Source organism: Acomys russatus, chromosome 24, assembly GCF_903995435.1.
Source record: "Acomys russatus chromosome 24, mAcoRus1.1, whole genome shotgun sequence".
NCBI classification, from domain to species: Eukaryota; Metazoa; Chordata; class Mammalia; order Rodentia; family Muridae; genus Acomys; species Acomys russatus.
Genome location: NC_067160.1, coordinates 9,933,020 through 9,960,939, shown reverse-complemented (window position 1 = coordinate 9,960,939; position 27,920 = coordinate 9,933,020). Strand labels below are relative to the sequence as shown.

At 45.4% G+C, this 27,920-nt stretch overlaps 1 protein-coding gene across 1 annotated transcript in view; it reads right to left on the bottom strand.

Annotated features, from left to right (window-relative positions):
- Window positions 1–27,920, bottom strand: part of Ttn (titin) — a 275,595-nt gene that overhangs the window by 4,017 nt on the left and 243,658 nt on the right. The window contains 32 exon segments of the mRNA XM_051166126.1: window positions 494–650; window positions 781–6,479; window positions 6,596–7,189; window positions 7,409–7,714; window positions 7,809–8,384; window positions 9,038–9,337; window positions 9,451–9,756; window positions 9,887–10,471; window positions 10,586–10,888; window positions 11,282–11,584; window positions 12,095–12,394; window positions 12,496–12,783; window positions 12,898–13,491; window positions 13,696–13,977; window positions 14,067–14,372; window positions 15,222–15,527; window positions 15,656–15,952; window positions 16,043–16,333; window positions 16,423–16,728; window positions 16,829–17,131; window positions 17,229–19,295; window positions 19,381–19,680; window positions 19,801–20,088; window positions 20,746–21,039; window positions 21,540–23,306; window positions 23,418–23,723; window positions 23,817–24,119; window positions 24,365–24,664; window positions 24,771–25,058; window positions 26,498–26,794; window positions 26,905–27,207; window positions 27,304–27,891. Coding sequence (XP_051022083.1) covers window positions 494–650; window positions 781–6,479; window positions 6,596–7,189; window positions 7,409–7,714; window positions 7,809–8,384; window positions 9,038–9,337; window positions 9,451–9,756; window positions 9,887–10,471; window positions 10,586–10,888; window positions 11,282–11,584; window positions 12,095–12,394; window positions 12,496–12,783; window positions 12,898–13,491; window positions 13,696–13,977; window positions 14,067–14,372; window positions 15,222–15,527; window positions 15,656–15,952; window positions 16,043–16,333; window positions 16,423–16,728; window positions 16,829–17,131; window positions 17,229–19,295; window positions 19,381–19,680; window positions 19,801–20,088; window positions 20,746–21,039; window positions 21,540–23,306; window positions 23,418–23,723; window positions 23,817–24,119; window positions 24,365–24,664; window positions 24,771–25,058; window positions 26,498–26,794; window positions 26,905–27,207; window positions 27,304–27,891 — 19,503 coding nt within the window.

Sequence of the window (27,920 nt, the reverse complement as noted above, 5' to 3'; positions counted from 1 at the left end):
TGAAAGACTGAGATGAACTCATTTCAACTGGGATTCGAGTGGGGCTCAGTTACCAACTTTGTGCTCCTCAGAAAATGGCAAGCATAAAAGTCTGGGAGGAGCTACCATCTTATGTATGCACTCGATTTTATTTAGTTGATTTTATCTTTTGAGCCAAGGCCTCATATAGCCCAGGCTGACTTAAAACTCATTATATGATGGAGGCTGACCTTGAACTCCTTACCCTCCTGCCATAACCCAGTGTAATGACTTCCAGGCTGGAGCCACTAGACCTGCCTGCCCTGAGGGCAGATAGTAAGATCTGTGAGATTTTATATAGTATTGTAATCATGCACACCTTTTATGCTAGCTAACACAGAGGCACATAGTAACTGTAAATATGTGTTTCTAGATTAGAACACGGTATATTTTAGGACTGTGTATGTTCATGTTCAGAAACTGTTTTTAATAGTGCTCTCTAGGAAATGTTGGCTAAGAACAAAACGCCACCTACCTTTTATTGTTAGCTTACAGCTGGAGGACGCAGATCCAGCGGAGTTTGTTACTGTACAGGCATAAAGTCCGCCATCAGAAGCTGCAGTCTTGAGGACTTCTAAGATGAATTCTTGCTTGTCTTTAGAGAGCTTGTACTTACTGCTTTGTGCAATGGCCTGTGGAGAGCAAGCAATTGGAGCTTTAAAACATCGCTTAATATGGAACTTGCTTTAGGGGTTGTGGATGAAGGGGGTAGGCATTAGATTTTTCTAGAACACAGGTAAAGAACATTTTAGAATTGGTTACCTTTCCATCCTTTGTCCAGGTGACAGTTGGCTGGGGCTCTCCAGTAACTGTAACTGTAAATTTAGCAACACTGTCTGAAGAAACCGTCATATCTTTCAGTCCAGTAACAATTACTGGCTTTGAGGAAACTGATTCAGGAGCTGTTGGTTCCTGCTTCTTGGCTTCTGTTTGCTCAGCACTTTTCTGTGCCGATTTCTTGGCTTCTGTTTGCTCAGCACTTTTCTGTGCTGATTTCTTGGCTTCTGATATGCTTGACACCTGCTCATGGATACTTTTGAAGGCCTGTCCAGTAAACTGGAAGCTGGTTTTGGAAGTTCCTCCTTCACCAGACACCTCACAAACATACTCTCCGCAATCAGATTCACTAAGGTTGTGAATTTTGAGCTCATAGGTACCGTCTGCTGAGTAATGAAATTGAAAATGCCCATTTTCCTTGAGTTTTTTGCCGTCTTTATACCAGGTGACCTCTTTTGCACACAATGCGCTGCTTTCGACTGCACAGGTCATCTTTGCAATGTCTCTAGATGCCTCAGCTCTCAGGGACTGAGTTATCTTTGGTGGGGCAGAGACTGGGAGCTGTTGAGCCTTCTCTGTCGGTGCTGGCTTTGTCTCTGCCAGTGTTGGCTTTGTCTCTGACGTTGTCGGCTTTGTTTCTGTTGGTGACACCGCTTTTGGATGAGAAGTCACTGGTTCTGGAGATTTCACCCTTTTGGGAGACTTCACTGTTTCTGGGGACTTTACCCGAGGCTCTGGGGACTTGACTCTGGGTGATGACGTCACAGCCTTTTCAGTAACCTTGGCTTTTTGCACAGTCAGTGTGAACTGCGCTTCTTGCTTCCCGTCACTGTTTTCTACCACCACGCTGTAATTGCCGTCATCAGAAGCCTGCACTGAAGAGATCTCGAAGGTTGATTTGTACTTGGTGGTAGTCACTTGGTGGCGGGCAGAAGTACTTAGTGCTTGTCCTCCACGCAGCCAGGTCACAGTTGGTACTGGCTCCCCATCGGTATCACAAGAAAACCTAGCAGACTCGCCTTCGTATACAGTTATGGACCGTGGCTTTGTCAGAATTCTCGCTGCCAGGGTCGTCTTTATCTTTCTCACTGTGGCTTTTTCTTCCAGGGACTTCTCCTCGGATGCAGCACTTTTCACTTCCGCAGAGGCATAGTGCTCATAGGATGAGAGACTTTCCCTTGTCTCTGTCATTTGTGACTTCACTTCCCTGACGGAAGAGGCCGCTTCCATCTCAGATGTCCTCTTGAATGATGAAACTGCATATGCCTCTGTTTTTGTCAGTTCAGGGAAGACTGACTTGGGAACCTCCTCGTCTCTGCGCCGGGATGCATAGGTGGTAAAATCTCCCCCGGTCACATCCAGGGTTGCGTAGTCAGATGCCTCACCTTTGTAGTTGGTGCACACGGCACGGTAGGTTCCACTGTCCTCAGTGTGACAGTCCAGAATTTCCAAGGTTAGGACCCCGCTTGTATTGGTGTAATGGATCTTACTGCTCTCTTGGAGTTCTACACCGTTGTGGTACCATTTGACCTCAGCGGTTGGCTTAGACTGGACGTTTAAGATAAAGCGTGTGTTTTGGCCGCTCGGCACCCTATGGGACCGCATCCGCAACGTGATCCGAGGGCCGTGGTCTAGTGTGAAAGGCTGCTGACTCAAAACCTCATACTTCCTTTCTGAAGTCTTCTGCGTCTTTAAGGCAGCTTTCATGGACTCATACCTGGAAAAGATATCGAATCTTGCAGACCTCTCAAATCTTGAGAGGGATCGCTCGCTAGACACGGGGCTGGGAGACCGGGGACGAGTTCTCTCTGGAGTGGGTGATCTTCTTTCTGTGTCGTCTTCATATTCCTCAGCAGGTTGTGGATGGGACCGGATCAGCTCGGACACTGGTCTCATTAACTCAATATAAGTTGGAGACAGGGAGCGTCGGCGCCTCAGTAGCCTGGACACAGAGGACGACGATTCTCTCTGAGCCCGTCTGGAGAGTTCGTATTCCTCTTCAATTTCTGTGATCTCTGTCACTCGTCTCTGTTGCTTTTTTGACTTCTTTTTAGACTTCGCTTCCTTTGACATGTAGTCAAGCTCACTTTCATATTCTGAGAGACGCTGGGTGGTCGTCACTGGCCGCAGCAGCTCCTTTTCCTCCTTCTCAGCCATGATCCGCTGCCGCAGTTTCGGCTGCCTGTATGAGGCCTGGGCGTGACGCTCCCGCAGCTCTGCGTAACTGGTGCTGGTTTCCTCTCTCGTAGGGATGTGATAGGTCGAGTATCGGAAGTCTCTCCTCCTGTCCTCTACCGTGACGTGAGCTGGTGGAGAGGAATATCGCAGGCTAGAAAGCTCGAAGCGTGGAGGGCTTTGGCTCGGGGGTGAAGCCGAAAAGCCCAATTCGAGCTCTTCTTCAAGACGCAGCCTCTCTTCCTCCGTTCTTTTCATTGCCAGGTAGTCATCAATGGGGAGGAGGAGTTCCTCATCGGAGATGTCACCCAAAGAGCGTCTCCTACGCCGATAGTAATAAACATCATAATCAGGAGAAGGGGTACGCCGCCGGGCTGGCCTCACCATTTCCAGATCGTCTTGGGACAGTTTGGGGATCCGCCATTTGGGTCGGTACTGATCTGTAATACGAGGAAGAGGCATCACGTAGAACTGCTCCCATCTTGAAAGGCGGATGCGCTTGGGTCTTTTCTGGACGACTCTGTCAAGTTTCCCAGGCATTTCATATTGGTCCCGGATCTTCTTGTACCATTTCATGTCAGACATGGGGACGAACTGCTTGATGCGTTGGTCTTCTTCTACTGTGGTTTGTTTGTACCTTCGGGGCTCTGGGACTTCATAGGGCATGCGGAGTTTCCTCTCCTCCTTCTTTTCCTCTGTCTGAAGTCGGTATTCTCCTTTGACAGTCTTGGTGCTCACGGCTGGTTTGTAGAGAATGGCGGCTTCCCTCAGAGCCTCTTGGGCTACTGGAGTCAGGGGCACAGTTTCAGTTCCAGAAAGAATTTCAGCCATCCTCAGCGTCTTATCAATCTGTTTCTGGACGTGGCGCTCACGCTCCTCTTTGCTCTGGAACTCCTGCTTGACGTAGCGTAACCGGTCTACTTGTAAGTGAGCTTGGCAGCTGGTGGATCCGGCTGTGTTGGTGGCCATGACTCTGTAATAACCCGTGTCTTCAGGCAGAGTGTCCCTGATGTGTAATGCGTAATAATCCAAGCCCTCGTGGACGATTTCAATGTGGGGCCCCAGGGGCAGCGGCTGGCCATCTTTCTCCCATTTTAATGTTGGCTTAGGGATGCCGGACACTCTGATCTCAAAGCAGACACTTTGGCCTTCATGGCATTCAGCGTTCGCCAGTAGCCGCTTGAACATGGGTCTGAGCGTGGTGTCTGCTGGGGGTGGATGTAAGGTCACAGTCAACTTCGCTTTACAGCTGTCTTCACCATATTTGTTCCTTGCCACAACGGTGTATTCGGCGTCATCATCTGTGGTTACGTTGTTGATTGTTAATTGATAAAGACCCTTGTCGGACTCAAATGTGTATTTCTTCTCATCGTCACCTGGCTTGATTTTCTGACCCGATTTATACCATGTCACACGAGGCTCTGGGTGGACGGTTATAGTGACTCCAAACCGGACATTTTCACCCACGTACGCCGTCTTGTTATAGAGGGGCAGGGTAAATTCTGGTGGCCTTTCAAGGAGCCGCATTGCATCTGTTCTGCGCTTGACTCTCTTGGTTCTGCGGCAGTAATAGTCAGAAACTTCCCTCACTCCTTTCACGAACAGCTCTGCATAAGAGCTATCTTCGCCGTAGTCATTGACGACTTTGCATCTGTAGGTACCGTCATCAAATTTGGTGATGTCTTTGACGTACATGGTGGCCACCCCATCTTCATAGGTGATTTCATATTTCTCACTGTTTTCCAGCTGTCTCACGCCATAGTACCAGGTCACCTGGGTAGACTGGTCATAATTTTCGATTTTGCATACATACTTGACATTTCCGCCTTCTTCGCCAATGGCATGCATTATCTGCCCAGAGACTGGGCCAATTTCAATAGATGCTACTTTAACTTTGGCCACGCTCACTCCCCTCTGTGATCGTATTGCACCACCACAGGAGATCCGGGCTGCAGATACAACCATATTGAGGTCTTTCTTTATCAGGGTATGGTAGTAACGCCTGTGTTTCAGTGTTCTGATGACTTTGGTACTGACTCTATCTAGCCTTTGCTTCAGCCATGGGTGCTGCAGGGCCTCAGTTGCTGTCATTCGAGATTTTCTCTCTTTCACCAATAGCCGGTCAACGAAATCCATCGCTTCAAGGCTAATTTCTTTGAATGCTTCTTCATCGAACGTATATTCAGCATTCATGATGTTCTCAATCATCTGTTGGTTGGTTTCGGCCAAAAAGGGGTTGATTCCACTCAGCAGCACATATACCAGTGTACCAAGCGACCACATGTCTGTGGCAGTGCTGACGACGTCATGCTGGTGCACTTCAGGCCCGTAGTATTCAGGGGCAGTGAACAGAAGTCTGAAGTTGTCTCCTGGCTTCAGCTGGCGCGCCTGACCAAATTCTATGATTTTAATAATGGAGTTCTTTCTTGTCTGGTAAATAATATTTTCTGGCCGAATGTCAAAGTGGCCAATATTGTGACTATGTAAGAACTCCAGTGCTTCACAGACTTGGCGGACATAGCTTACAATTTCTCTTTCATTAAGCTCAAAGGCACTTGTATTGATGCGTTCAAAGACGTCAAGTCCTGATATAAATTCAAAGATCATAACTAATTCTTCCATGCTTTCAAATGATTCGTGGAGGTATAGGATGTTTCTGTGCCTAGCAATGTTTAGAATGGAAATCTCTTTCTTGACCAAAACCTGATCAGTCCCTTTGACTTTAACAAATTTGGCCATGAATGTCTTCTTGGAGGATGTTTCCACGCAACGGTGGACAATTCCAAACTCTCCCCGTCCAAGGTCTTCAGCGACCATGTATTTCTCATAGAGTTCCTTAGTTTTTGAGTGTGATGCTTTAGTTGTGGTGACTTCCCTGGCTTCATCCACCTCATCATCATAATTCATGGCTCTGGTCTTATCTTCTTTGGTAACAGTTGGTTCTGAGGGCTCTGAAGGCTTGCTCAAGCCAAACTTGTTTTCGGCTATCACTCGGAACTGGTAACTTGTTTTTCCAAATAAGTTGATCACAGTATAACGTGTTTCTCGGGCCTGTCCCACGCGGAGCCACCTTTCCGCGGTGGTTGCACATTTTTCAACGATGTAGTTGGTGACTTTGCTACCGCCATCAGAAGCTGGCTCTGTCCACGTTAAGTTGACAGAATCTCGTGAGACGTCACTAACTTTGACACCTCTGGGTGGGTCAGGAACGTCAGCCACATCCAGTTCAACGGTCTTTTGGTCGATCCCAAATCTGTTTTTAGCACAGACGACATAGAAGCCGGCATCTTTTCTCTCCACGCCATTGGGGAAGACGAGTGATGTGAAGGACCTTGTGACAATCACTTGGTAGTGGCCGTTGTTATCGATGAGGTCTTGTCCTTTCTGCCAGGTGATCACGGGGTCGGGTTTGCCACTGAAGGGGATCTTGATGCTGATCACTTCCCCTCGGAGCGCATGGACTGCTCCCATGCCTTCAAGAGTTTTGGGCAAGTGGATCTTAGCTGGAACTGTATCAAGGGGAAAGAACCAAGAAGGCGATTTAGCGAGACTTAATGATACACTGCCCCACAAATTAACAGTAGGTCGTCTAACACCAAACTACGTTCACAGACTTGTTTTTTACCTTCCACTTCCAAGGAAGCAGTGCCAGACACGGATCCTCCTTGGTTGGTAGCTCTGACTTGGTAAACGGTGGCATCGTCGTCTGTGACGCTTGCAATGATGAGCTGGTGGTAACCACCCTTAAATTCTTGAATTCTGTACTTGAGTCCATCTGCAATGATTTCTTTGCCTTGCCTATACCACTTCACAATAGGCTTTGGGTGACCAGTCACCTTGCAGACCAAAGTGGCGTTGCTCTGATACCGGACATTCAGATTTCTCAGCTCCTCCTTGAAGTGTGGAGCCTGAATCGGGACGTCGGACTTGGGAGTGACCGGCTCTGACACTTCGCTCCAGTCACTCTCTCCGCCTAGGTTTTCACATTTTACGCGGAACTCATACTCAAGGCCTTCGATGAGGCTCTGCACCGAGAAGACGGTCTCTCGAATCTCATCTGTTGTCACAGCCATCCACTGGTTTTGCTTCTTCTCGCGTTTCTCTAGGTAGTAATTTCTGATCTTTGCACCTCCGTCGCTCGCAGGTGGCTTCCAAGCCACAACGCAAGAATCTTTTGTGACAGCAGTGATGGTTGGTCTACCTGGGGCACTTGGCTTTTCTATTAAAAAAACAATAAGATTTGTCATGTTTAAAATAGGTTTTAATATTTTTTTAAATCCCATTTTAAGTAAACTGAATTAAAGTGGGAGGGGAAAAAACCATTGTACTTTATCTGAACTTTCCATTTCCTCTCAAACATTATTTCTGCTCAAAAGAATTCATTGGGACAGACTTTTCCCCTAACAGGTGGAAGAGCTAGCCACCAGGTTGTGCTCACCGAATGGGCTCTTGATGATCACAATAGAGGCGACCTCCAGTGGCTCACTAATGCCAAAGGTGTTCTGAGCAGAGACCCGGAAATAATAGCCGGCATTTTCTGTGAGGTTCACAATTCTACAGGTTGTCACCGAGATGGCTGAAGACACCAATTGCCACTCAGCACCTTCTTTGGCCTCACATTTCTCCACCACGTAATTGGTGATCCAGGAGCCGCCGTCGTCGGCGGGTGGTTTCCAGCTGATCACCACCGAGTTCTTCAGCAGTGCTTCGATCACAATTGGTCCTGTAGGCTTGTCTGGTTTGTCTGTTGAGAGAAAAGTACAGTTATAGCAGGGGCTTCACAGTGTGTTGGCCGAGATCTTTTAAAAAGAAAGTCACTGTGAGCAAAAGCAGAGTACCTTGTATTTCCACATTCAGGATGGCGTCAACTGTCCCGAAGGCATTGCTGAGCTGAACCTTGTATTTCCCAGCATGAGTCTTACGTTGGACGTTCTTCATGACAAGGTGAGTGTAGTGCTCAGTGTTTTCAATAGTAATGTTTTCTGAGTTTTGCAAAAGTTTCTGGCCATGGAACCAAGTCATCGCAGGTACCGGGCGGCCGATATACATGACATGGAGCCGCAGGGTAGAGCCCACAGCACTGTAGTATTTCTCTTTCAGTGGATAACCAGGATGGAACTGTGGTGCCGCTTGCAGAAGAAGCTTACTACTGCTTTCTACTTCTCCTACTTCATTTGTAGCCACACATGTGTAAACACCTTCGTCTTCTTGTTCCTCCGTCATTACTGTTAGGGTGTGCGTGCGCCCATCTGAAGACATTTTGTACTTCCGGCTTTGTATGAGCTCTTTTCCAAATCGGTACCACTTAATGTCAGGAAGGGGCCTTCCGACTATCTGGCATGAGAGTTGAGCAGCTTCGCCTAATTTGGTGGTCACATCAGCCATTTCTTTGCGTACTCCTGGGGCTTCGCCAGCTGCACGTGATGAAAAATCATGTTAAATGCGTCGATACTACCGAATCTGTGATGTGTTTGCGCATGTCAGCAGTGGATTATCCCATTGGTTAACACTTTAAAGTGCTGTTAAAGTGTATATCTAAGATTCCTTTTAAGTTATTTTTCCAGAGCCAGATGGAAAGTGGTGATTAGGTGAGCATGTCATCTTACTGTGTCATATTGTGACTTTTCTCTTTATGATTGGGAGGGCATTAAGGATGTGATGTGAGGTCTGGAGGAATAAGAGTTCCCTCTGTAAGCTTACAGGATTCCAGCCCTTACTTAGTTTCACTGAAGTGAGATATGTTTGTTAACTTTCCAAATCTTGCTAGGAGGTGACAAAACCAAAAAGCCTATTGCATCAGAGGGAGATAGAGTTCCAGAAAAATTGTGCCTAACAGCTCCTGTGTGCATTTTAGAAAAATTGTGCCTAACATCTCCTGTGCGCATTTTGTATCTGCTGTGGCTTCTGATCAAGTTTATTAGCTATCCCATGTCTATGCGTGTCAAAGTGCTCCATTGCAATTCAACTCTCCAATAAAGCTCGCCAGACTTTAACTTAGACTAGAGGAAGAGTTAGTTTTCACAGGTTTCATTTGTAACCCATAAACAGAGAACTGTAGGTCACTTACATGTTAGTTTAGTCTTTACAGACATAGCTGTTCTCCGGGGTCGGCTAAGCCCAGTTTCATTCTCAGCAAAAACCCTGAACTCGTATTCAGTAGCTTCCAGCAAACCTCCGATGGTGAACTGCCTGTCCTTGATACGGTCCTTGTTGCTCTTTTTCCAAGCGCTGTCTCCAGACTGCCTGTATTCAACCCAGTATCCAAGGATTTCTTTGCCCCCATCACATTCGGGTTTCTCCCACTGGAGAGTGACACTGTCTTTGGATATTGAAAGAATCTCAAGTTCTCCTGGTTGGCTTGGCTTATCTGAAATAGTTAAGAAAATTGAGAAGAATTAGATTTGCCAGGTAGGGGAAAAGGCAAGGCAAGAACTGGATTGCTTCTTTGGTTTTTGTCCCATTTGGAGACTCTTTGCTTACCAAAGGGATCTTTGCAAACAGCTGGTTCTGAAGCAGGGCTGGTCTCACTGAGGCCAACATCGTTCTGTGCAATGATCCGGAATTGGTACTCTGCATCAGGAACAAGGCCGGTGACAGTGTACATTGTGGTGGTTATCTGCGTTTTGTTGTGCCTGACCCACTTGTCAGTGGATGTCTCCTTGCGTTCAATGTAGTAGCCTGTGACTCGAGAGCCACCGTCATCTTTGGGTCGAGACCAGGACAAGCTAACAGAACTTTTAGTCACATCAAGAACTTCAGGAGGATTGCTTGGAGGTTCAGGTGGGTCTGTAAATAGAAGAGAAAAGTACACATGGGTCAGAGTGCAATCTCAGGTCTTGTGGGTTGGTGGTTGTAATTTAAGAAGTGTAAGCATTTGAACCAACTCGTATAACTTTGTGGCTGAGGGAGCACTTACTCAGTGGTGTCTTTGGTATGACTGGCTCCTCGGATTTCAAGGGTTTGCTTATGCCAAACTGGTTTTCTGCCGAGACGCGGAAATGGTATTCCACATTTTCTTTGAGGCCTTTTACCACCAGAGATGTGCCTCGGACTCTGGAGTCAATGGTATACCAGGCAGCCTTAGGTACCTCTCTTCTCTCAAGGATGTATCCCAAGATGTCAGCACCACCATCATCAGCAGGAGGTCTCCAGCTGACCCTAACAGATCGAGCTTGTATGTCGTCATATTCGAGTGGCCCTTCTGGAGTGTTGGGACTTCCTATGACCTTGACCTTGATGTAAACAGTCTTCTTGCCACATTTGTTTTCCAGAACCAAGTCATAAGTTCCAGAATCATCTCTGTCTGCTTCTTTGATCACAAGCTCAGTATGTGTTTCAGATGTTGCAATCATGGCACGCTTGCTAATATCCTGGCCTTCCTTGGTCCATTTACATATTGGGAATGGTTTTCCTTTGATTGGTATGGTAAGTCTGATGACTCCACCTTGTCGAACAAAGACACCTTCCTGGTATCTCTCATCAAGTTCATAGTCAGGGTATTCTGAGGAAAAAGGAAGGATTACAATTTAGATTTTTTTTTTTTTTTTGAATGAAAGAGTATGAAAAAGTTGTAAGGCAATTCCAGCAACAAGTAAACAGCCACAACACATTTTACCTAGCATCTCTGTGACTTTGACTGTTCCTGGTACCTCAGCAGGTTCCCCAGGCCCGCCAGCATTACAGGCTAGGACACGGAATCTGTATTCAGCGCCCTGAGGTAGGTGTGTTAGGGTGTACTCCCGAATCTTGGTTGGGGTGGTGTTGCATTTGGTCCATTCGTGTTGATCTACTTTTTGCATTTCAATCAAGTATCCTGTGACTTTAGAGCCACCTTCATCTTCTGGAACACTCCAGGCCAGGGAGACGGATGTCCTCGTTGTATCTGTAACTCTTGGATTTTGTGGTTTTCCTGGGGGAGCTGGGGGAAAAAAATGGACAGAAAGTATAATTGTTAGGGTTGATTGAAGGTTATAAATTGACTGCGCCGTCCAACAAATTCAGATGTTGCGATCATGGCATGCTTGCTAATATCCTGGCCTTTCTTGGTCCATTTACATATTGGGAATGGTTTTCCTCTGCTTGGTATGGCAAGTCTGATGACTCCACCTTGTCGAACAAGGTGTTGTTGAAATATGACTGTCAGCATCTCTGTTTTCAACATTTTTGTACTCTGTATTCTGTAGCTGTGTTGTGGTGGTGATTTCAAAGCTGCATTTTTTCAGAACCCATAGACCTCCATACTTTAGGAGGGTGGGGTTCACCACATAAAAATTGAATCTCAATCAACTTGGCTTACACTAAATATATTTACCAATGGGATCCATGGCAACGATGGGTTTGGAAGGACGACTCGGTTTTCCAGTCCCTCTTGCGTTGATGGCCGTGACACGGTGTTCATATTCTAAGCCTTCAATAAGGCCAGTGGAGCGGTACCTTGTCATTGTCACTGGAACTTTATTTACACGAACCCACCGGTCTGCTCTTACTTCTTTACGCTCCACAATATATCCAGTCACTTGGGAGCCACCGTCGTCTTCAGGTGGGTACCAAGTGAGTGTCATGCCATCGCGGGAGATGTCAAATATCTGTAGTGTTTCTGGAGGCCCAGGGATACCTGCAGCAAGACAGAGAAAAGTACAATATGACATCATGAGTAAAGAAGCCCAGTTTGTGTGTATTGCAGTTTTAATTAGTACCACCTAAACTAGACGGTATGAAAGACGAATGACAGTTTCCCCTAGGGCCTTCATTTTTGTGCCTTTTCCACTTTTGCTGTCTCTTAGTTTCTTCAATTTTATAAATATGTATTAAGGACACATTTTATACTTTCTTCTATTGGATCATCTATAGCCCCACCCTTTCATGCTTTTTCTCTTCCCTCCCTTTTTGTCCTCTTTCATCTTTCCATCCCCCCCTTTTCCCCTTAAATTTCCCATTCTTTTTTTTTTTTTTTCTTTCAACCAAGTTAAAAAAAAAAAAATCTAACTGTTGAAAGCTGCCAAACAAGGCTGTTTATAAACCTTAGGAAAATCCAGGGGTTAATTTTACAAATTATTTTTCTTCACATTGTGACTAGATTTAGAGTCGGATACAGGGGACATAGTGGAAGAGTCCTGGGACTTACTGATGCTGCTTCGGCACTCTATGACCTCAGACTGCAAGTAAGAGCCAATCCCGAAGCGGTTTGTTGCAGCCACCCGGAACACGTATTCATTTCCTTCAGTGAGTCTGGTAAACTTAAATGTTGGTCTTGTTACTGATTCAGAAACTGGCAGCCACCCTGGGCGATGAGCATCACGCTGTTCTACCACATAGCCACTCAGTGGAGCGCCACCATCCAACTCGGGTGGTTCCCAGGATATAGTAACTGACGTAGCATCAATTTCATCAATCTTGATGGGACCAGTGGGTGGACCAGGCTTGTCTGTGAATGATAAAGAAATCAGGAGATGAATTTTTACTTCAAATCAAAATTGGTCATTTAACCGTTCACAACTAGAGTGCAACTCTGTCTCCCATACTTACCAAGAATAATAACTTTTATGGTCTCTGAGGTAGTCCCAGTAACATTCCGCAATTCGAGTGTATATTCTCCAGTATCTCTTATAGTAGTTTCACGGATTGTTAACTTGGTGACTTTAGTGTGGGTTTCAACTGTGATGCGCTCTGATTCTCTCAGTTTAGAGCCCGCAAAGAACCAGGAAGCAGTAGGTGGTGGGCGACCAGTGATAGGAATCTGCAGCTCAACTGGCCTGCCAGCTGGGACATGGATGGTCTTTTGAGGCATTGTAGAGAGATCAATTGTTGGCAACACTGGGAGAAACAAATCAGGCATTTAGCTTTGCATATGATCTGTGAAGGTGCGGTGTCTTGAGTCGTCAGTGTTTTCGTGTATTTTATTATCATATATGGGCATTCGGTACCTACCTCTGAGGTCTTGTACAGTCACAGCTGTGACGATCTCTCTTGGCTCTGACACGCCTTTCTGGTTTTGTGCCCTCACTCTAAACAAGTACTGTTCACCCTCATTGAGGGAAATAACAGTGTGCTCTAGGATCGTGGGCTTCAGAGTGACGACTTTCATCCATCTCTCTGTGCCAGCTTTGCAGGCCTCAAGGACATAGCCAGTGAGTCGGCTTCCACCATCATAGAGTGGCTTTTCCCAGGCAAGGGTCACGGTGGATTTGGTGACGTCAACCACTTCTAGTTTTGTGGGTACCAAAGGCACTTCAGAGACCAAAACTGCATCCGCTGTTTCACACGGCTCTCCAATGCCATAGATGTTTTCTGGAAGCACTCTGAAATAGTACATGGTTCCCTCTACAAGGCCAGATACTCGGTAAAGAGTCTTGCTGCATTTAGTGGTCACTGTCTTGAATGCTCTCATGGCAGCCTCTCGCTTCTCAATAATGTAATTGTTGACTGGAGCACCACCATCAATTGTGGGGATTTCCCAAGTGATGGTCACAGAATCTCTTGAAACTTCTTTAACATTCACTGAAGGACAGGGGCCAGGAGTATCTTAAAAAAAAAAAGACAAGAAGGAAAGAGTCATATTTACTCATCATGGCTTGATTGATACTTTTTTTTGTGTTACAGGAAAATTAGGTCTCCTCTAGTGAGGTAATCAATAATAGGCCAATAGGTGTTATTGGCCAGCAATAGGCCAATAACCTTTTTGTGGTGTCCACTCATAGCCTAGCTCAACTTAAAAAAGGTACTTACCATAGACTTTAACAAGGACTGTTGCTGATTTCTTGCCAGATTGGTTCTCAGCTTCAATTGTGTATTTCCCAGCATCATAGCGATTAACCTTGTCCACGATGAGTAAAGAGTAGCTCTCCGTGTTGTCGATAATCGCCCGATTGGCGAGGTCAATGCCTTTCTTGGTCCACGTGATGACAGGAGCTGGTCTTCCAGATACAGACACCATCAGGCGCAGTGAGGCTCCAGCCCTGAGGGTCACTGTCTTCTTCAGGTCATCTGCAAGCTCAAGATCGGGTATTTCTGGAAAGGAAGTATCAAAATGTAATTCATTCATGAGCAGATGGGACGGATGCAAAAACAGGCCGTGTAAAGGTTTCTATGCCAAGTACCTAATCTTTCCACGGGCTCAATTTCGGCTGCCGCTTCACTGTATTCACTGACACCCTTAACGTTGACAGCAGCAACTCTGAAGGAGTACTTCTGGCCCATTTTAAGGTCTGGCACAGTGAACTCGTTGTTTCTTATCGTGGCGTTTGTATGCACTCGGCACCATTGATCAGTATCCTTCTCTTGCATCTCAAGGATGTATCCTATGATGTCAGCACCGCCGTCATACATGGGCTTGGTCCATGCCAAGCTGATACTGCGCTTGGTGGTATCCACAACCCTTGGAGCGGAAGGTGGTCCAGGGGTGTCTGAAATTTAAACGTGAGATATTGTCATTGCAGAAATAAGGAAGTGTGGAGAATTATAGTTTTGTTTTCAAGATTCATGGAGGCTTTCAAGACTTACCAAGACCCTCTTTTGTGACAGGGCTTTAATATTTGGGACACTCTAGAGCAATGCGTATGCTACAATATCTCTACAATTATTTTAAGATTTAGAATGCCCCGGGGAGGTGGCTATTTCTTCTCTCACTTTGGCCAACAATGGCGTGTTCTGTCTTAGCTTCTTCCTAGGGACTTTGCTTCAGTTTGCTCTTCTTTCACTGGGTTATCATCACACATCACCCCTATATTGCTAATTATGCAGGAGTCTGGCCCCATCTTTTCCCTCTTCAGTCCTAGTTACTTACTCCTTTTAGCTCTTGGGCTCAAACCCTATAATAACCTATATGTTTCCTTTGAAGGTTATGTAATAATTATTTTGTTAGTAACTTATTATAATATTATGTTCTTTATGCTCCTTTATGCCTCTGTCAAAATGGATTTTGCTGGTTTTCCTTTTTAATACTTATCAGAAGAACTCATTTTTCACTCTTCTAGAAGACTTATCTTTCAAAATACATTTCTCATGTTAGTATTTGAACAATTTATTGCTTTTCATAAACTAGAGAAATAATGCAAGTTTTCAGCAATGCAAACTGCTACCAGAATATAAGTAACATTTAAAATGCTGTATAGATTTAAGCTTACAGTACGTATATATCATTCTAGGCATATGCTTTTCATAAGTTCTGAAGTTCCTGGATTTACCACATTGGGAAAATATTTGTCATATGGCTTTGGCTAGCCCTGGGTTACTGTCTGATCCTTAGAACTCACATGATGGTTCTCTGCATGAGATGAAGTTGGAAGCTTCGCTGGGCTCGCTGTTGCCAGCAGCATTCACTGCAGTCACCCTGAACTGATAGTCGCAGCCTTCCATGAGGCTGGTCACCTTCAGCCTGGTGTCATATACCACATAGTCTTTGTTCACCCGTGTCCAGCGCAAGCTCTTTTTCTCACGTTTGTCTACTAGGTAGTTGCTGATTTCATTGCCACCGTCGGATTCAGGTTTTGTCCACTGAATAATGATGTGCTCTTTGCCCACCCCGATTTCCTCTGGTATGCCAGGTTGCGATGGAATTGCTGTTTGCATGGAAAGCAAATAAGAACGATCAGAATTGCACAAAGTCACTGCGGCCACCGTGACTACCCTTCCTCCTCGACCCATTAGCATTTTAATCACTAAAGTGTTTTAAGAAGGTAACACTCACTGAAAGAGTTTCTGGCCACAATCGGCTCCGATTCTACGGGCACACCAAGGCCATATTTGTTAACTGCTCTCACTCGGAATGTGTATTCGTTGTTCTTGATGAGTCTGGTGACCACGTAGGATACAGTTAGGCATTCCCCTTCCACGATCACCCAGTTGAGCCTGCTAGTCTCACGCCTTTCCACAATGTAGTGCGTTATCTCTGCTCCTCCGTCTTCCTGAGGAAGGCTCCAGGCTAAGGTGCACTTCTCCTCCGTTACTCTGCTGACACTGAGGTTTCCACAGGGGCCAGGGGAATCTGAAATAGGCAGGACGATAAGTCACAATAGACAGCACGCCGGAAAACACTACAACAGCAAAAGGTGGGGGCTGGGGTCGATATGCTCACCAAGAACTTTGACCATGACCGATACAGACTTGGTCCCACTGGCGTTCTTCACGGTCAGTGTGTATTTTCCACTGTCACTTCGGTCACAGTATTTGACCACAGCTGTTGCTCGCTTGCCAGTGTACTGCAGAGAGACTTTTTCACAGAGATCCAGTTCCTTGTCTCCTTTGGTCCAGATGATTTTGGGTTCAGGTTTGCCCCCCACAGCAGCATCAAGAACAAGATCTGAACCTGCTCTGATGGTCACCAGGTCACCTTGTAACCTGGCATCTAGCTCAGCTTTGGGTGGAGCTGTTAACAGGCAAAACAGATATGAATGAACATGAATGACAATTCAGCTCTCCATTTACGTTAAAAGGAAAACATTGGCTGTTTCTTACCATATTCATCTCGGCAAGTGACAGGGCCTGTAGATTCAGAGCCTTTGCTAATTACACCTGCTGCGTTCTTGGCCAACACACGGAACTCGTAAGTGTCTCCTTCGCTGAGAGCAGTCACAGTGAAGAAATTATCGGACACGATGGTGTAGTTGCACTTCAGCCAGCGACCATCTCCAACCTCACTGACTGGCTTCCGTTCTACGATGTAGCCCACAACTTTGCTGCCTCCATCGTACACTGGGGCTGACCAAATAAGCGACACTGTTGATCTTGTGACATCTGTGACTTCTGGTCTACCAGGTGGGTCTAGAAGGGATACAAAATAAGGTAAAAAAAAAAAAAAAAATACACCCAAGTTCTAATAACAAGAATAGTAACAAATACACCTGTGGAATTTTGCACATACCAACTGGGTTTTGAGCCATGATAGGCCTGGAAGCTTCACTGGCCTTGCTGACGCCTGCAGCATTGAGTGCGTATGTTCGGAACTGATACTCTAGTCCTTCCACTAAGCCTGTCACTTTGTAGTTGCACTCTAAACACGGCACTTTGTTTTCTTTCACCCAAAGAATGGTGTTACGTTCTTTCTTCTCCACCCAATAACCAACGATTTTACTGCCACCATCATGGTAGGGTTCTTCCCAGCGAATTGACATGGCATTGGCAGACACATAGTAGACTTCAGGTCTTGTAGGAGCGCTTGGTGGAACTAAATACAGACAGGGATATATAAGAATACGGTTTTTATAAAATTCAGTGAAAATATTTAAGAAAAGGCTTTGAAATTTGGTTTTTATTTTTCTTACCAAATGGGTGCTCAGCAACTATTGGTATTGATTCCACAGGCTTGCTGACCCCAAATCTGTTTTCCGAACTGACACGGAAACAGTATTCTTTGTATTTTGTGAGGTGAGTGACTTTAATCTGAGTGCGCTTCACACTGGAATTGATGAGCTGCCAAGCTGTCGTACCCGACTCACGCTTTTCAACTATGTAATTAGTAATTTCAGTGCCTCCATCGTCTTTCGGTTCTGTCCACGACAGGACGCACGATTCAGCTGAGACAGATGAGACCTCAATGGGACCAGTTACCGGCCCTGGCCTTCCAATGACCACAACTGTGACAGTAAATGTTTTAACACCAGCTGTATTTTCCAGGGTCAGGAAGTATCTGCCAGAGTCACCTCTCATGCTGTCCTTTACAGTCAGGGTGGTTCTGTCTTTGGTCGTTGTGATGCTCATTCGATCTGTCTCCTTGAGTCTCATTTCTTCTAGTTTCCAGGTGACTTTGGGGGCAGGACGCCCACTGATTGGCACATCAATGGTAAATGTGCTTCCGGCTTTGCAAGTTATGAGCTGATTGGTGATTCCGGTGAGATCAGCAGTGGGCTCAATCTGGGGCTCCTTGATGATAACTGATGAGAAGGCTTCTCTGGGCTCGCTGTAGCCGGCGTCATTCTTGGCTTTCACTCGGAATTCATATTCGGTGTTCTCAACGAGGCGCTCCACTGTCAGAGTCAGCTCTTTGGTGCGACCAGCTTCAACCCAGAAGTCAGATCCCTTCTGTCTCATTTCAAGCAGATAGCTAGTGATCCGACTGCCTCCGTCGTGGTCAGGTTTAAGCCAAGCTAGGACTGCGGAGGATTTGCTAGTGTCGACGACATCAAGTCTCCTAGGTGGAGCAGGCTGTTCTGTGGCTAAGATTGGCTCTGGCATTTCGTAGGGTTCGCCGACACCATATTCGTTTTCGGCAGAAACACGGAAATAGTATGGAACGCCTTCTGTCAGATCGCTGACCTTGAGGATCTGGCGAGTGCATTTTTCACTGACAACTTGCCAGCTACGGCGACTCGCTTCTCGCTTCTCTATTACGTAGTGATGGATTCGGGCACCGCCATCAAGGAGAGGGGCATCCCACATCAGTGTGGCAGACCCCCGGGTCACATCTTTGAAGGTAATTGGACCAGGTGGTCCTGGAGAGTCTAGCACCTTCACAGTGAACGTTATCGACTTCCTACCACTGTTGTTTTCCACAGTGAGTGTATATTTCCCTGCGTCATTTCTGTTGCAGTTTTCCACAGTGAGGGTGCTGAAGGAGTCTGTTGTGTGGATATCAGCCCGGATGCTGAGGTTAGAGTCAGGCTTGCTCCATACTGCATTAGGAGTGGGTCTACCCTGGTAGGCAATGAAGAGGCGAATGCTAGCTCCTGCTCTCACAATGTGAGTCTGCTTGAAGTTTGCATCGATGTCTAGCTCAGGAGCTGATAATCGATCAACTGCTTTTATTGTACCAGTCACCTCACAGCTGTCTCCTCTCCCTGCACCATTGATAGCACTGACCCGGAATTTGTATTCTTCACCTGCCTGAAGATCAGTGACTGTGTGCCTTGTTTTCACACATGGCTCTGTGTTTGCTTTGTGCCAGTCCCCTAAGTCAGCTTTGCACATTTCTATTATATACCCAATTATTTCCATCCCGCCATCAAAGACTGGCCTGGCCCATTCCAAGCTCACAGTTGTCTTTGAGGTGTCCGTCACTTTGACCACTGCGGGGGCGCTCGGTGGATTGACGGGCTCTCTGCATCTAATTAGCCTGGAGACTCCACTTGCTGGTCCTACCCCCGCAGCGTTTTCAGCCATGACGTGGAATTCATACTCGTTGCCTTCAACCAGACCCGTGACTTTGAACCTTGTCTCAGAGATTGGTCGTTTGCTGATCACTTTTACCCATCTTGTGCTTTTCTTTTCTCTCCTCTCAAGGATGTAGTGACGAATCTCATTGCCACCGTCCGACTCTGGCCTTGCCCAAGTCAGGGTAATGCTGTTGCCTGTTACATTGCTGGGTTCTGGAATTCCAGGGGCATCTGGAATGGCTGTAAAGGGGGAAACCCGTTAGGCTCATTTGCTTAGAGAGGTAAGCTTATAGCACGACACCATTTAGCAGGACTGGGAACTTACTGTACTGTATTTGAGCAACCACGGGGTCGGACTCGAGTGGTCGGCCAACACCAAACTTGTTAACTGCAGACACCCGGAACTGATACTCATTGCCAGTTATTAGTTTAATGGCAGTGTAACTGTGGGCTTCACAATTATCCTCGATTAATGCCCAAGCAAGTCTGCTGGTTTCCCGTTTTTCAATGATGTAGTGGGTGACAGCAGCACAGCCGTCATTGAGTGGTGCATCCCACCACAGAGTCATCTTTTCGCCAGTAATATTAGTGAATCTTATTGGTCCAACTACTTTTCCTGGTGTATCTATAAGAAAAAAGGTATTAAGGGTTACTGTTAGTTTTTTTTTTTCTTGTCCACTAAAGTATAAGCAGCCATATCCCTAACCCAAGTCTAATAAATCATATTGAGTTTATTTTAAGATACCTTGTACTTTGACTGTAATTTCTGCTTTTGTGGAACCAGATACATTTTTGGCTTCTACTGTATAAACGCCGCGGTGATCTCGAGTGGCGTCTCTAACAAAGAGGCTGGTCGAGCCAAGGACATCAGTTATTTCCATGCTCGCTCTCCTCTCAATTTCGACGCCATCTTTGAACCATGTTACTCGTGGCACCGGTCGCCCTTGGACCAACGCTTTGATTCTAAGGCTGTCTCCAGACTTAATCACGAGACCATCAAAGTACTCAGGGCCGAACTCGACTGTTGGTGGGACTGGAAAAGAACAGAAACACTTATCCATTTGGCCTAATAAAGACATACGTATACGTAGATTTCATTAGGACCCTGTCATAAAGACTGGGAAGGTGATCAATTCCATGCTATGGAAGGCCATTTTGAAAGCAGGGCTAGTGATTGAGAGATTAGACTATGGGATCAAACACTTCTCCACTATTGAGTTAATCCCTTCGCTACTGCTGACATGGGATTGCTTTGCACTGCTCTGCAACACTTGCAAGTCTTCACTTCCTAATAGTGTTGCGTATCCAAACAAGTTCCAGGAAGAAGCCATTAGCTTCATAGAAGCAGGTGATGATTGTATTGCTTCATATGCATTACATTTGAGTAACTCTAATATATATAGACAGCTATTCTTAGGGGCCTTTTCATTTACTGTAAATGGCTAAAACTACAAACCTAAAAACTCATTTCTACTTGTTTGACCTTTACATGGGAATGAAGTTCAATAATAGACATAGTGAAAAGAATTGATACAAAAAGGACTCAGTTCGTCCACATGGCAGCCTTAGCAAATCTATAGATTAAGACCTCTGTCCCCTTTTATAGACCACCTGCCAAAAGCATTCTTTTTTTTTTTTTTGTAAACATGAGTACTCTTTGTCATGATGAAAATCAGTTGGGGATGCTTACCATTTTCATCTCTTGTCATAATGAGGCCAGAAGACTGTGAGGGTGGGCTGATGGTTCCAACAGCATTTCTAGCAATTATTCTGAACTCGTATCGGTCCCCAGGACTGAGTCCTGTGACTGTGTACTGACATTCGCTGACGTCAGTGAAGTTGCATCTAACCCAGCGATCATTTCCTTGCCGTTTCTCAATGCTGTAGGCCACGATCTTACTGCCCCCATCGCGTAACGGTGGGTTCCATTTAAGTGTGATGGTTTCCCGGGTGACATCAATGTAGTCAGGGGTGCCAGGTGGGTCTGAAAAAATGTTAAGTAAAGTTAAATACACTGATATGTCTGTGATCACCTTAATGACCAAATGAAGCAAAGCAACATGAATAAACCTCCCAGGCACATTTGTATTACTAATTTCAACTTTCTGTCTCATAGTCTTCCAAAGAATTCAAAAACTGTAAATTACTTTATTAGACTGAATTAAAAATCATTCCTCTGGCTGGGCGTTGTGGTGTACGCTTTTTATCCCAGCACGTGGGAGGCAGAGGCAGGAAGATATTTTTAAGTTTGAGACCATCCTGGTCTACAGAGTGAGTTCCAGGGCAGCAGGGCTACACAGGCAATACTTTTCTCCAAACAAACAAACAAACACCCCACATTCCTCTGGCGTTACATGCCTGGTTCTCTAATGACAAGAAGACAGAACCAAGAGGGTGACTTCTGAAAGCGAAGTGGCATTTGATGTGTTTATCACTAATGTGTTTGGTTGCTTAAGTAAGTATATTTGAGTAATAGTCACTTACCTACTGGGGAAACGGCTAATGTAAACTTGCTTGGGTCACTAGGTGAGCTCAGGCCAGCAGAATTCTCAGCATATACACGGAACTGGTAGTCCAGCCCCTCTATTAGGCCGGTAACTCTATATTCTCTTCCAGATATTGGTGATGTGTTAACCCTTTGCCAGAGAATGCTGTTTCTTTCTTTCTTTTCAACATGGAATCCGGTAACTTCTGAGCCACCATCATACACCGGCACATCCCAAGTTAGGGACATGCCATCTGAAGTCACGTTGTATATTACGGGCTTTCCTGGAGGACCAGGAATCCTGAATTGGTGTTTTGCCACGATAATAGTTGAGGCAAGTGGCTCACTGACTCCGTATCGATTTTCTGCTCTCACTCTAAATTGGTATTCAGAGTCTTTGACCAGATTGGAAACTTTGAATGTGGTCCTGGCCACACTTGAGCACACCATCTTCCAATTGGTTTGTGAAGCTTCCCGCTTCTCAATGCTGTAACAAGTAATTTCTCCTCCCCCGTCATCCTCCGGTATGTCCCATGACATGATGGCACTGTCAGCCTTGATTTCGTCGAATCGAATGGGCCCCTTGGGCTTTGATGGTGGGCCTAGGGTGATGATTGTAATGGGGAACGAGTTTCTACATACTGCGTTGTCGAGAATAACAGTGTATTTTCCCCCGTGCTCCTTCTTCACATTCTTAATACTCAAAGTAATTTTGTTTTCTGTTTTACTGAAACGAACACATTCACTTTCTTTCAATGGCAAACCGTCCTTCAGCCAACTGATGGATGGCTTGGGCTTTCCTTTATAAGGTAACTCAAGGTGTACATTATGTCCAATTCTCACAGATATCTGTGCCCCGGGGATTTCCGACAAGTCAACTTCAGGTGTAATTACAAGCTCTTTCACTGTAAGTGGCCCAATAGTGACAGGGTCGCTCTGCCCTTTCTCATTTCTAGCAGCCACTCGGAATTCCAAGACGGATTGCTCTTTCAGTTGTCCGATCTCGATTTCGCATGTCTTACTGGTGCCAGCGTGTGACCATGCTTGCTCTCCTTTGCCTCGCCTCTCTACGACGTAGTCTGTGATGATGCTTCCACCGTCAAAGTCAGGCTTGGTCCAGCTCAGGACAACAGATGTCTTTGTCGAGTCTTTCATTGAGAGGTCACGGATAGGAGCTGGCACCTCAGCAGCCTTCACAGGCTCGGTGGTCTCGCAGGGCTCACCAACTCCAATTTCATTTTCTGCAAGAACTCTGAAGAAGAATGGCGTTTTCTCTGATAAATCTGTCACCTTGAAGGATGTGCCGGAACACTTGTGCGACACAACAGACCACGTTCTCTTCGTGGCATCTCTCTTTTCAATGACGTAATTAATGATGGGAGACCCTCCATCGATGAGGGGAGGGTCCCACAGCAGGGTGACCGTGCCCAGGGAAACGTGTTTCACCTGTAGCTTCTGGCAGGCAGCTGGTGTGTCGAGCACTTTAACGCTCACAGTGGAAGACTTTGGTTGGCCAACTCCATTTTCTATTGTGAGGATGTACTTTCCTGTGTCATTGCGAGTAACTTGAGGAATGACAAGTAAAGAAGAGGAGTCGGTGTTTTGGATGTTGTATCTGGCGTCGCTGCCGAGGTTCTTCTCATCTTTCCTCCAGGTGACAGTAGGTGGCGGTCTGCCTTTAAAGGGAATCAACAGCTGCACATCGTCACCAGCTTTGGCTATAACAGATGTTCTGAGAGCCACATCTAGGTCAATTTCTGGTTCCTCTGTAGACACAAAATGGACATTTACAGTGATTTTTTTTTTTAAGAGAAAATGAGTCTTTGCCTAGAACTCTTAATAATTCAATAAAGCATGATCACACTGATTGTACATACCAAGGATGTCTTTAGCCTGAGCAGGTTCAGTCATTGTTATAGGTTCTCCTTGGCCAGCACAGTTTACGGCAGATACTTGGAAATAGTAATTGACTCCAGGTTTCAGGTTAGATACCACATATTCTGTAGTTCTGACTTCTCCTCTGCTGGAGACAATAGTCCATTCCTCCTCCTCTCCTTGTCTCATCTCAACAACATACCCAGTGACAGCACTGCCCCCGTCATAGACAGGTTTACTCCAGCCAAGAGTGATGGATGATTTAGTTGAATCTGCAATTCTTATCTTGGCAGGTGGGCCTGGAGGATCTGGAATGGCCATTTACATTAGAGTGATTACACAGGGATCTGCAATTCAGTCCCACAAAGGCCCCTGAAGAGGCTGTGTGTGCGAGTACTTACCAATAGGATCAGCCGCCTTGTAGAAGTCAGATGGTTCTGAGAAGGGACCTGTTCCAGCAGCATTGACAGCACAGACTCGGTATTGGTAGTCGCTGTTTTCCGTGAGTCCTGTCACCTTTTGTCTGGTGTCACGAATAGTCTCCTTTAGGACTTTAAGCCACGCTAGACTCTTCTTGTCTCGTCTTTCAAGGAAATAGCCACTTATTTCACTGCCACCATCTACAGTTGGCCTGCTCCAGACAACAGTCATTGAGTTCTTGGTAATCTTGGTCACCTCTGGGATGCTTGGTTGTCCAGGTGTAACTATTGGGGAAGAAAAGAACAGATGAGTTTAAAGGCTCAGCAGCGTCTAATTTCTCCTCTTAAAATTCCGTCTAAAATACTAGTTTAGTAATGACAGTGTCTGTCTTGTGGAAAGGATAGTAATGAGACAAGATGAGTTGCAAAAGAAAATCATTTTGAGAAAACATCTGTAATCTGTCAGAGTAGCTTATATCTCTGAACATGTTTCTCATGTCTTTTAGTTTTCTAATGAAGCTGTAGCTCACCAAAGGCATTCTTGGCCACTACTGGATCGGATTCCAGCGGCTCGCCAATTCCGTATTTGTTCACGGCTCGGACTCGGAAGACGTACTCATTCCCTTTGATGATTTTGGTAGTTGTAATGATGCACTCTTCCAGGTTTTCAGCCACCATAGACCACACGACTCGGCTGGTCTCACGTTTTTCCACGATGTAGTGAGTGATCTTTGCACCACCATCATCAGCCGGTGGCCTCCAGAGCAGAGTTATCTTTTCCGCAGTGACAGTCTTAAATTCAATTGGTCCACCGGGAGGTCCTGGTTTGTCTGCCAGGGAGAGAAGAAAACAACGTGAGGGCCTTTAAAAGGCCGAGCAACTTTCAATGACCACACTTTAGGTAAGCAATATACATTGCTCGTGTTAAGCACCTACCAAGGATCTGGACTCTGATGGTGGCTGAGGCGGAACCCATGGCGTTCCTTAGTTTTAATTCATAGCTTCCACTATTAAGGCGGTTGGCATCTTTGATGAGTATAGATGCAAGGTCAGTGCTGTTTTCAACACACACCAATGCATTGGTTTGTAGCTCTTTATCATCTTTGTACCACTCAATTGTAGGCTCGGGTTTGCCAGAAATGCCAGCTCTGAGCTTCACAGATGTACCCGCTCTGTATTTGACAACTTCTGTATATTCTAGAGGCAAGTCAATCACAGGCCCACCTGCAAGAAAAATCCACGAGAAAATAGTTGAAATCTTACAAGGATGAAAAATGTAGTTACAGAAACTTCAAAACAGGCACCTGGCCATTTGCTAATTGTGTGTACACGCGCGCACGTGTGTGTTTTACGTATCATATGCAGGTTTAAGCCCACTCACTTTAAACTTTTAATTTTATAAACTGCCTTTATATCTCAGAGGGGGAAGGCAGACTGAGCAGATGCTAAATCTCAGGAACACTGCACTAGTTGCACGAGAACATTGGTATTTTCTAGATGTATTTTAACCTCTAGTAGGTATTTTGTTTCAGTGGTGAAAACTGGATTAGGGATGAGACAACTATTGAAGAAATAGCAGCACACATTTTCTTTTCTTTTATTCTAGCCTCCCTTTCCTTTGCTTCTGACTACTTCCCACTCATTTTCTTGTATTTTCCACTATCAATATGTGAGTGGTGCATGTCAGATTCTTGAAACTTGAGTTCTCTACTCACAGGGCTGTGTATCCACTAAGAGATGTTCTGCCAGTTCTGCTGTTGAGATATAGAAGCGAACTTGGCTCGCTTTATAGTGCAACAAATACTCAGAACCTGCACATCCTCACTTGTAAAGGGTGGCCATGGGATTTCCAACACAAGGATGGGAGTAGATACAATTTTTTGGGGGGCATTGTTTTTCTGTGTAGCCTTGGCTGTTCTGGACTCGCTTTGTAGACCAGGCTGGCCTTGAATGCACAGTGATATGCCTGCCTCCAGTTCCTGAGTGCTGAGATTAAAGGGATGCATCACCACGCCTGGCCTGGGAGTAGATACTTTCACTCTGACAGGAAGAGGCTCACTTCCACTTTGGAAAGTAGAGAACTATTACAATGTGTCACAGGGTACCTGAATCCCATGAAACTCTCATCTCCCAAGACACCTGCTCTTCACTGATGAGTCGTTTAGCCTTAGGGGACTTTATATAAACACTGTAAGCCTTAGGCCTGCTTTTGCAAAGTGGGTTAATTTGTGTTGTTGAACTAAGGGGGAGGATTCATGGAAATTGCCCAATCAATGTCAGGTACTGTTAATATTATGATCATTTAGGACTCTGGTCTTTTATGAACTTAGGAGAAATATTCTGTGGTGATGTACTTGTGGGTTAATTATTGAGTCTGGTAACTTAAAATAGAATGAAAACACCAACTCAGAAAACCAAAAAAAAAAAAAAAAGAGAGAGAGAGAGAAAGAAAAAGAAAAACTAACAACAACAAGAAAAAATCTAAAAGTTGGAAAGACCTTTAGATAGCCTATAAGCAAAATCTAACTTTTAATGAAATCAAGGGAGATGCAGAGTGATTAAAGAATGTTCTTAAATAGTCCAGCTAGTTTATAGTTACCCCTAAAATTTAATTAAAACACATGTAAAAGTTATTAAAGAAAAATAGAGTGAAAACTGCTTACCATAAGAGTCAATGCATGTGATGGGGCCTACAACCTCAGATGGGTTGCTGATGGAACCAACAGCATTTCTAGCAAAGACCCGGAATTCATACTGTGAATTCTGAGTCAAGCCAGAGACGGTGAATTGCGTCTCAATAACATTGGTGAAGCTGGCCTTGGTCCATCTCCCATCTGGAAGGTCACGCCTCTCAACAATGTAGCCTGTAATCTTGCTTCCTCCATCAAAAGATGGCTGTTGCCATGAAAGGTTGACAGAGTTCTTTGAAATATCAGTGATCCGAACATTTCTTGGGGGTTCTGCAATAACAAGAAAGCAGATCAGTGGCACTTAGACTGACTCATTTTGCTTTGAAGCAGTGAACTTTTTAAGTTATTGGGGTCTGCTCTGTTTCATGACAAATACATACCACAGGCATCAATGGCCAAGACTGGTTCAGAAGGATGGCTGGGCTTCCCCACGCCAGCTGCATTCTCTGCATACACCCTGAATTCGTAAATAAGGCCAGCACTGACTGTCGTGACTTTGAAGTGAGTTGTACGGATTATCATTTTGTTGGCTTTTTGCCACAAAATACTATTCCTGTCTTTCATTTCCAAGTGGTAGCCTGTGACCGCACTGCCTCCATTGGACACTGGTTCGTGCCATCCCACAGTGATGCTTTCTCGTGTAACGTTAGAGACCCAGGGTGTAGATGGTGGCCCAGGTGTTGCTAGGGAAGGGAGAAAACACATGTGTTAAGACAGGCATTTAGCACATTGATATAGTGACCACCAATATGGGGTGTCTAAGGGTGATGACAACTTACTGTATGGCAGCTTGACAACCACACAGGGTGAATCTATGTGATCGCTGATGCCAAAGCGATTTTCTGCCTTGATGCGGAATTGGTATTCTTCTCCTGTGGTCAGTTTCATGACTTTAATCATGGTTCTTGCTACTGTTGCCGACACTTCCGACCATACTGCAGTGCTTGTTTCTCTCTTCAGTACAATGTAATTGGTAATGTGGCTTCCACCGTCATACTTTGGTGGCTCCCATTTGAGAGTCACACTTTCTTCAGTTATATCACTAATGACAACAGGGCCAATCGGAGGACCAGGCCTGTCCAGCACAATGATGTCAATGAACGTTTTGGTGGTTCCACTGGAGTTGGCAGCAGTGATCTCATATCTTCCGGCATCAGTGGTAACACTTTCCTTAAGATTGATGGTCAGGTTCTCAGCAGTGGTCTCTGTGTTAAATCTCATGGTCGCCTTCAGTGGCACACCATCTCGTGACAAGGTCACTTTGGGTAGTGGTTTTCCAGAAATTGGAATGTCAACTTTAAGGTTGGAACCAGCTCTAACATACACAGTGTGACTTGGGAAATTCTTCATATCGATTTCAGGTGGTTCTGAAAAATAGAAGTATGTAAAATTAAGT